The sequence below is a fragment of the Mus caroli genome, chromosome 4 (assembly GCF_900094665.2).
Source record: "Mus caroli chromosome 4, CAROLI_EIJ_v1.1, whole genome shotgun sequence".
Lineage (NCBI taxonomy): Eukaryota > Metazoa > Chordata > Mammalia > Rodentia > Muridae > Mus > Mus caroli.
Window position 1 is genome coordinate 101,389,122 of NC_034573.1, and position 10,389 is coordinate 101,399,510.

Here is a 10,389-nt window from a genome sequence, read left to right on the forward strand (position 1 = left end):
AAAAAAAAAAAAGAATTTGAGATGGGACTTTATACACACACTGTACCACTGAACTCAACTGTGGCCCTACACCTGCCTTTTTTTTTTTTTTTTTTTTTTTTTAATTCAACAGTCTAGGCAGGACAGGGAGCAGGCAAGGCAAGCAGTTCCTTCTTGCTCCCAAGATTTTTACTTTAGAAGGACTTACATGCCTTCTTAATCAATGTGATAGCAGGTAGAAAGATTTGTAATCCAGCTTTCTAGTTAGTTTTTAAACTTCAAGTAAGAGAGTTTTTTTGTTTTGTTTTCTTTTCTTTTCTTTTAGGGGAGGTCCTTTTCTTTTTATTTCAGTCAGGGCCTTACTATGCATCCTTGAACTCACTATGTAGAGCAGGCTGGCATGGGACTCTCGGAGATTAAAGGTATGTGCCACCATGCCTGGCTGGCTTTCACCATCCTCATTTGTATAACTTCTTTCTGTTTCAAATCCCCTAATCATGCAATTTTTTAAAAAAGTATTTAGGCCTGGAGTAGTGGTACGTCCCCTTAATCCCGGCACTCTGGAGGCAGAGGGAAGTGGATCTCTGTGAGTTTGAGGCCAGCCTGGTCTATATAGTGAGCTTCAGGATAGCCATGGCTACACAGAGAGAGACCTTGTTTTAGACAAACAGCAAACAAACAAAAGCATTTAGTGCAGAGCGAATCACACACAATCAGAATTATTTAATATTATTACTACTAAACCGCTCCTGTCATTACTCTTTTAGTTCCCACAACCCACCTGGACATGGGTCTATTTCTCCCCGCACTTTACAGAGAACAGCAGCCCAGGAAGAAGGATGGTGGGTGTCCTGCCTAAACTCAGGTCTCTGTGGCGCCGCCTCCGCTGCCCGTCCACTCTAGAGTCCAATCCGCACCGGGTTTTCCAGGGAGGCCGGGGTCAGGGCCTGGTTCCGCGGCTCAGACTCCCGCGCCGGGCTTTGCGCGCCGCCACGGCCTGTGAGGCCGGCGGGGCGGGGCGGGACGGGGCGGGGCGGGACGGCGTGAGGAGGGAAGTTGTCGAAGTTCGGGGAGACGCCCGGCCGCCGGCCTCGCCTACGGCCTGTCCCTCCGCCTCCTTCCCGCCCCGGGCCCCCGTCCGTCCGTCCTTCCTTCCCCTCCCGTGCATGATGGAAACACCATGGCTGCGGCAGCCCAGCTCTCCCTGACACAGGTAACGCCGCCCGCCGGTCGGCCCGGCTCGACCCGCCGGGGTTCCCCGGCCCTCCCCCACACCGCTCTGGGGCGCTGGCGCGGCGGCTGCCCTCGGGCCGCACGGTGGGAGCGCGTGTGAGGAGTGCGGGCGCCATCCCGAGTCGGAGCGGGAGCGGGAGCGGCGAGCCTCGGCCGCCGCGCCCCCGCCCCGGGTCGCCGGGCTCTCGGCTCCGCCCCGCGCGGCTCCCACCCGGCCGCCGCCCCCGCCGCGGGTCCCCGCGCCGCTCTCCTCCTGGTCCCGTCGGCGCTCACCCTCTCGGCAAGTTTCTCCTCCGGGCCTGACGGCCGCCAGGTGAGCTCCGGTGGGGCTCACGCGAGGCAGCGGCCGCGGGCGATGCGAGGCTCGACTTCGGCGGGGCAGGGTTCCCTCAGCCTCGCTCTGCTCCGGTCCGCCGGAGCGACGACTGCCGAGTTCCCCTCAGTTCCCTCAAGTCAGCCTGGCTTCCAGAAGTCGCATCCTGTCCGGGCACTTGACCCACTCGCGCCTTCGCCTCCTGGGCAGGTTAACTTCTGCTCAGATCCCCTTGCAGACTTTCCCACCCGCGAGGGGGCCCGTCTCTGATCGTCGTCCGAGGGGTCACGGTGCCAGCCTTCTGCAGGTGGGGCGCCTCTTTCCTCCCTGGTGCCCGGAACCACCGGGGAGATAACTTTGTCCTGGGACGATCTCGACCAAAAGCTGTTCTCGGAATCTCGCCTCTTTATCATCATCATCATCATTATTATTATTAAAGTGTTCTCTTCCTTCAGAGCCCCATCCTGGAGGGAAACATCTAAACATTACTCACTTAGGAGAGCCTGAGTTCTCCGTTTCTGTAAAACCAAGCGTAGTCATCTCAAGACACCCAGGAGGGATGAGGTACCAAACACCTGCCAGTCCCTTTCATCTTCACTGCCCAGAAGTTTGCCTTCTCCAGAGCTGGTGGCTGTGTACTCCCTGGCAGAAGCCCACCTCAGCCTATCGATAAGCCTGCCCTGTGATAGCTCCCTGCCATCTTGTCTCCTTGGCCTAGATTTGCCTCTACTTATAAGGCAGGGCATGTGTTTGGGTAATAGATTATTTCTATGGTATGATAAAGAGGTCTTGAGGTGTTTCTTTCCTAGAACTTGGAGATAGAAAAGTATTTTCCCCAGGAGCCAGGGTGGAAATTTTATTTACTTATTTATTTTGAGACAGGGTCTCAAATAGATCAGGCTGGCTTTGAACTCACTATGTAATCAAGAATATCAAGAATGACCTTGATTTTGGATCCTTCTTCCTCCATCTCCCAAGTGGACTGTACCACTATATTAAGTTTATTCATCGCCAGGGATCAGACTCAGGGCTTCATGCTGGCTAGACAGGCCCTGTACCGACTGAGCCATATCCCCAGCAAAAGTGATTCTATATATACTGTATGTGTGTGTATTATAGTGCACACACACAGGCACCCCGCAGGTAAGAGAGCCTTTCGGAATAACCACATAAACTTTACATTTCCAAATTTATTTCCTGTGGGTCTTTGTGTTTTGACTTGCATCTAACAGGGAAGAACTTTTAAGATGGCCCAGTCTTGTCATGAATCTGTTTAGAAGGGTCCTTCTGAAACTCACATTTGAGGAATGGAAACATTGACTTTTGGGTGTTGGCTTTCTGAGTCTAGATAGTGACCTGCCTTAAACATGATCTCTGTTGGCAGGCACTTGTATTCTGACTCTGCTGGCTAATTCTGGTAGTTTCCCCCGAACCCCCTCTTAAAGATTTTGTTCCCTTGAAGACTTCTGTAGAATTGCTTCTTGGTTGTGTACCTACTTTATTTTCTTCTTGGATTGTACTGTGTTTTTAGTTTCTGTTTAGGATCACTTATCTCTGGAAACTTGCTTCAGGCTCTCAGTTTTGTAGTCATTTTCATAATTTGCATATGTTCTTGTGGTTGTATATTTAGGTGTTAAAATGTATCCAGAGTAAATGCTGAATCATTAAGGGGAAATTATTCTTTAGTATTTCATGTTTGAACTTAAATTGATAATTCAAATAAGTCAATTTAAAATATTTAGATATTAAAATACTAAGATGTAGTGAGACATTATAAAGGCACAGGGAAAAAAGTTTTTAAAATATTTACTAATGTATCTTTTTCCTTCAAACTTAGCAGATTTGTAGTTCTTAGATATAATCACTAATTTGTGTATGAGTGTTTGCCTGCATGTATATATGTATACCGCATTCATGTCTGGTGTCCATAAAGACAGAAGAGAGTGTCAAATCCCTTGGAACTAGAGTTATGGATGGTTATAAACCACCATATGGCTACTGGGAACCGAACCTGGGCCCTCTGCAAGAGCCACAAGTGCTATTAACTTGAGCTGAACCATCTCTCCAGTCCTTGATTTTAACATGTGTGTGTGTGTTGCACACATATGAGTGTGCATGTGCTGGTTGGAGTGCATGAAGAGACTAGAGGAGAATGTCAGGTGTCTTCCTGTATCACTGTCTACCTTGCAGCCTTGAATGAGGGCTTGTCATTTAGGCAGGCCAGCTTGTTTCTGCTCTTCACTGCTGGGGTTATAGGCATGCTTGGTCGTGCTAGGTTTTTATGTAGGTACTAGGGATTTGAATTCTACTCCTCCTGTTACATAGTGTTTTTATATACTGAGCCATCTCCTCAGTTCCTCACACTTTTTGTTTAAAAAGTTTTAGCTGCTTGAACTAAGTCAGATAATGGTGTAGTTTGGTTTCACATTCATTATTGACTTATTTATGTTACCTTGTGTTTCTCTTTTCTGCTCTTCTAACACAGAGCTAGATATGGTATACTCAAGTGGGAGATTCTTCAAGGTAGGCATGTGGAAGGTTCAAAGTGTATGGCTATGTTGTCATTCTAGTCTGGGTTCTTAGACTTAGTGATCCTTCTGCCCCAGTCTCCCAAGAAGCTGGGATTATGGATGTGTGTTACTGGGCCCAGCAAAGGACATTTTAAATTTCATCTCTTTTCCTCTGTTTATTTGGAAGAAATAAATCTTGTGTCTATGCCAAACCTGTTAAAGTAACTGGATGCTAGTTTCTGCCTCTGGTAATGATCATTTTGGAATAGGTTAGTTAGTTCATTCATTCATTCAGCCAGCCAGTGTGTCTCTGTGTGTGAGAGAGAGTATTTGTTTTTGAGACAGGGTCTCTAGACCTGGTTGTCCTGGACTCCCTATGTAGACCATGCTGATCTGGACTCAACAGAGATTACTTTGCCTCAGCCTCCCAGGTGCAGGAATGAAAGGCATGCATTGCTATGCCTGCTTCTGTAAATATTTTATTAAGTATTAGATGTAACACATTGTATTAAGGTTGGCTTTTTAGTTTTTTGGCCTTTTATCATTTTAACTAAAGCAACGAATTAGAGAAAAAAGTGAAAAATGTTTTAGTTTATGTTTCCCTTGCCTTTTGAATGCCTGCCAAACACTCCTCTAACTCTTTCTTAACTAAAGATTGAAATTGAGTTTTGTCTTCTAGAGATGATAGAATACTAGATTATGAGTGCCATTTTTAGCATTGCCAATAAATATGGTATGAGTAATATCCTAATGAAGATAGGAGTAAAATCTTTAGGTCTCTGCTTTCTTTGCCTTAAAAATTGATCCACAGTGGTTAAGAGCACTGGCTGCTCTTCTAGGAGAACCTTGTTCAGTTCCCAGCACTTGTGTGCTAACAGCCATATGTAAATCCAGTTCCAGGGGATCCAGGCCCATCTCCCGGCCTCCGCATGCACAGCACTTAGTAGGTGCAGATACACCCATACATATAAATATTAAAAAATATTAGCCAACAAATATTGTTGAGCATTTACTATCAGCCAAGAATTAGCTATGTAGAATATACTAACAAAATAAAAATTTTTGAAGCTTAAAGACAAAAAGCATGGAGCTTAAATTTTAATAGAGGGCTTTAAACGTTACTAAATACTTTGCCAGCTCTAACATTTTTATTTTGTAATACCTGATGAAGTGTTGGTTTTCTCATTGTAGTTAGTGCTGCCCAACCTTACTTTTTCTCATTTCAGTTGTTTTCACTTTTCTTGTTGATAAGTAAAATCCAAATCCTACATGATGGCTCAGTCTAATCCCAGCAAATGGGAATCTGAGGCAGGGTTACTGTGAATGTGAGGCCAGAATGGCAACGAGGTTAAGTTGTAAGTCAGCCAGGGTTACAGAGAGTGTCTGTATGAAAAAACAGAAAACAGTCCTGGCTCCTAGATGGAGAGCTGCAGGCAGCTATTGAATGCAGAGAGAGGGAGAATCAGTTTTTTCCCAGGGATGAACTCCTAACTGGTTATCTAACTCTAGGTCATCAGCCCCCCCCCCCAAAAAAAAAAACCATATGTACAAGCCATACTAAATGAACTCAGCAGGTTGTACTTACATATTTACTCGTGTGTGTGTGTGTGTGTGTGTGTGTGTGTATGCCATGGCATGCATGTGGAGGACGTAGGACAGCTTGTGGAAATTAGGCCATGAATTTGAGGGGAGAAACTGGACATGGGAAGGGTTGGAGGAAGCAAAAGAAAAAGAAAGGGGAAAATTTGATTGAGAAAGAGCCAATTTTTGCTTTTTTTGTAGATTATAGAAAGGACAAGTAAAGTTTTCTTTTTGTTTTGAGCACTTTCTTTGCTTTCTTTTTGTTTTTGAGCATTTTCTTTGCTTTTCTTTCTTTTTGTTTGAACACTTTGTATAAAACCTAGAGCCTTAAGAATGCTAGGCAACCACTCTACCATTGGCTGTTTCCTCAATAACTCTATCTGTGCAGCCTAGGCTGGCCTGGTCTTAACAGAGGTCAGTCTGCTTTCAGCCTCCCAAAGGCTGGGAGTAAAGGTATGCACCATGCCTGGCCTAGGAATTTCTGTCTTAGTTCAGGGTTAACTATTACTGTGATGAAACAACATGACCTAAAGCAAGTTGGGGAGGAAGATGTTAATTTGGCTGATGCTTCCACATCAGTGAAGGAAATGTCCATCAATGAAGGAAGTCGGGACAGGAACTCAAACAGGGCAGGAACCTGGAGGCCATGGAGGGGATGCTGCTTACTCTCTTGCTCAGCCTGCTTTCTGATAGAACCCAGGACCACCAGCTCAAGGGTGACTGACCCCTTCCACAACGGACTAGCCCTCTCCCCCGTTAATCACTAATTAAGAAAATACCGTACAGGCTTGCCTGCAGCCAAGTTTTATGGAGGGATTTTCTCTACTGAGGTTCCTGCCTCTCAGATGACTATAGCTTGTGTCAAGTTGACATTAAACTAGCCAGCACAACTTCTTTTTAAACTTTTGCCTGCCTTTAATTTCAGCACCTGGAGGCACTCTTGAGTTTGAGGCCAGCCTGAAACACTGTGAAGCACTCACAGAGATCTTGGGCGTTGAGAGGAAAGATGCTCAGCTTGGTAGTCTGTTGAGGAAAGCAGCTCTGGTACCAAAGAAAAATACACCAGACATCCTTCTCTGACCTCTGCATGTGTGTGCACAAGGGTACATGCACATGAATCAATCAGTCACTCTGTCTCTCTCTCTCTGTTTCTCTCTATCTCTCTGTCTCTTTCTCTTTGTCTGTCTGTCTCTGTCTTTCTCTGTCTCTCTCTCTCTCTCACACACACACACACATTTAAAAAGCTCCAAAAGAAAACTTAGCCTTTGAAACATAGCAGTTACCAATTTTATTAACAAATTTTGCTAAGACGTTAATTCATTTGTCAGAACCTAGATAAGCTGTGAGTATATTAATGTACTTCATTATGAACTTTTTATTTTTCAAAATATGGTATGATTAATATCTTAAATACTTATTAGGCAGTTCAGCTTGAATTGAAGTTTTCTATTTATTTATTTATTTATTATATGTAAGTACACTGTAGCTGTCTTTAGACGCACCAGAAGAGGGCATCAGATCTCATTACGGATGGTTGTGAGCCACCATGTGGTTGCTGGGATTTGAACTCAGGACCTTCAGAAGAGTAGTCAGTGCTCTTACCCGCTGAGCCATCTCGCCAGCCCAAATTGAAGTTTTCTTATCTTAGTATATAACGTTTTTTTTGAGGGTGTGCACAGCTTTGTGTGTGCATGTTGAGTCCAGTTCTACCACTGATCTAAAACCCATGGTCTAGTTTTTTATTTGTGTTTGTTTGTTTGACAGGTTCTCACTGTGAAGTACTGGCTGGCCATGATCTTACTGTGTAGACCAGGATGGCCTCTAACTTAGATAACCTCCTCTTGTCTTCTGGGTACAGGGATTAAGGAATGTGTCTCTAGGCCCAGCCATGATTTATCTTTTATAATGACGTTTTTAAAACTTTACTTATTTTCTATGTGTTCAAGCTAGATGCCTGTGGATCAATTTTGGGGAATTGGTTCTCTCCTGCTATATGGTTCTAGGGATCAAATCCAGGTCCTCAGGCTTACAACAAGCACTTTAACCCAGAAGTACTTGTAAATTGTGACTTTAGAAACAGACAACCAAACCAAACCAAACCAAACCAAACCAAAAACTTACTGTATGACCTAAAAACAATAAGTACTTTATCAGGCTAAGGCTGGAGAACCATGTATTTGAGGCTGTCCTTGGCTACATAGTGAGTTCTAGGCCAGGCTTTGAAGCATAGTCAAACCCTATCTTAAAAAAACAAAACAAAGACAGAGTGGTGGTGGAAGGATGATCAGGATTTCAAGGTCATCCTTGGTTACATAGCAAGTTCATAGTTAGTCTGGGTTGTGGGAAAACCCTGTCTAAAACCAAAACTCACACCCCAAACAAACAGCAAAATTCCCAAATCAAATCCAGAGGCCCCAAATGCAATAAATGGTATAGAAATGCTTTGTGGTCTTCCTGCTTCAGCTTTTAAGATGCTGGCATATGTAGTTTTGATGTTGTTTTTCAGTTTTAATAATGATATAATTTTGTTACAGAAATTTTGGAAACTGGAGGGGAAAGTATACCACAACTTAAGTTTCTGATATTTATTTATTCATTTATTTTGATAGTTGGTCTCTCTTTGTACTGTAAGATGGTCAGTCTCCTATGTGCTGCTGATATTATAGGCTTGTGTCATTTTGATGTTTATTTTTAATTTCATTAAAAAAAACCAGAATGTGGGGCTGGCGAGGTGGGGGTCTAAAAACAAAACCATTACATGTACTAGTTAGTAAACATACCAATTGCTTCAATGTAACAATTATGACAATAAACAGAGGGTAGAGTTTGAGAATTACAACCTGCTTTCACAGTCAGAAAAGGAATATTTTACTCAATGTGACAGATTTGAGTTTCTATTATAATGTTTTCTTTTTTGCCTCTTGTACTAGTTATATTGAGTATACCCAGCATACTCAGATTTCTGCTTACTCAGTAGACAGCTAGTTATTCTTAAAAATGGTTTGGAATGTTCACACTTGGGAAGGATTGCTTTAGTTAAAAATAATTAGGACCAGTTGGGTTTTTGTCCAGTCGTCTCTTAATTGAGTGTCTTTCTCTGTTTTCATTTGTTTACAAGCTAATGTTAGTAAAAGGTTCTCGTATATTGTCTCCTGTTGCCTCATTTTACATGCTCATTAGAGCACTTTACTTGTGTTCCAAAGATATATAAAAACTTCCTGTAAGTTTTACATTTAATAAAATTGTAACTCTGGAAACAAAAGTAGGAAAATAGCCTCACAGAGATCCCTCCGTTAAACATAAATAGGAAGAAGACTAGAAGACAAAACACTTAGAATTTTATAATATCATTAATTATAGCTTTTAATCAACTCACTTTTAGCCGGGCAGTGGTGGTGCATACCTTTAATCCCAGCACTTGGGAGGCAGAGGCAGGTGGATTTCTGAGTTCGAGGCCAGCCTGATCTACAGAGTGAGTTCCAGGACAGCCAGGGCTACACAGAGAAACCCTGTCTCAAAAACAACAACAAAAACAAAACCAACTCACTTTTTTTTTCCCAACTCACTTTTAATAGTGCATATGTATTCCTTCTGTTTGCAACTGATTTAGCACTTTTATATTTACACTTTTGAAAATTTACTTAAACTGACAAAGTAAAACTATTCTAAGATTGCACCACACTTAGATTTTTTTTTTTTTTGGTTGTTGTTGTTGTCTCTCTCCATCTTCTTGCAGAGTCTCATTTATCCCATGTTGGCCTACATAACTAAGGATAACCTTGAACTTCTGATCCTCCTGCCTTCCCCTCAGTTCTGGGATCTTGCACTACTGTAGCTGTTTCGATACCATAGTGGATTCTCACTACCAACTGAGTCATATCCCCGGTATCCTTAGTATAGAAATAAATTTCTTTTAAATGCTGATGATAAAACTGAGGGCCTCAAGCATGCTAGACAAGTGCTCTAACACTGAACCACACCCCCTTCTCTTTAAGTTAAGTTAATTTAATGTATTCCATTGTGTTTGAGTGTATTGCTAAGAATCTAGTATGTGCTTTGCACATGCTAGGCATACATTGTTATATCTAGTAGATTTAATTTTAAATAGTCTAATCATTGTGTTTAGAGAAATTGATCCAAGAAATGATGATAATGTTTAATATTATTATTATTGACTTAGAGAATTTAGTTTGAAGAATAATTTATAATTTTGTTTTCTGGTTTATAATTTACAAGGCATTTTATGCTCTTTCATTTGATCTTTATAATAACTGAATGAACCAGGCTATTATTATCATTACTTTGAATTGGAGGCTATTGAGGCTCATATTATTATCATCAGAAATAAAAGGGAACATGAATCTAGGTATGAAAAAAAATACAATTAACACTAGTTTACTACCTGCTCAAGGCCTTTATTCCATTTCCCAGAGGAAGGTATTCTTGCTAGTTTGTGTGTGTGTGTGTGCATGAGTGCCTATGTGTACTTTCTATAATGATCTTCTTCTTTCTCTCAATGTATCTTTTAAAAGTTATTTTGATAAGCTGCTGTTTTACAACTTTATTATAATTTGTTTATTTGTTATAGGAAGTTCTGTGTTAGTGCATATAGATACCCGCATTATTTAAAGCATTTCAGGGTAATCTTGTGTGAGAATAATCTTAGTTTAAATAAGTTAGTCAATAAGATGATGAACTTTTTTTTAAATATATTTTATATATTTTCCTCAATGCTATCCCAAAAGTCCCTCATACCCTCCCCCTTCTCCCCCA

The 10,389-nt window shown here is 42.2% G+C and overlaps 1 protein-coding gene across 3 annotated transcripts in view; it reads left to right on the forward strand.

Moving 5' to 3' along the window:
• The first annotated feature begins 1,007 nt into the window (after nucleotides 1–1,007).
• Nucleotides 1,008–10,389, forward strand: part of Eps15 (epidermal growth factor receptor pathway substrate 15) — a 97,658-nt gene continuing 88,276 nt past the window's right edge. For all 3 annotated transcript variants that reach the window (XM_021160620.2, XM_029476001.1, XM_029476002.1), the window contains exon 1: nucleotides 1,008–1,192. In XM_021160620.2, the coding sequence (XP_021016279.1) occupies nucleotides 1,160–1,192 (33 nt within the window). In that variant the 5' untranslated portion in view covers nucleotides 1,008–1,159. The remainder of the gene's footprint in view (nucleotides 1,193–10,389) is intronic.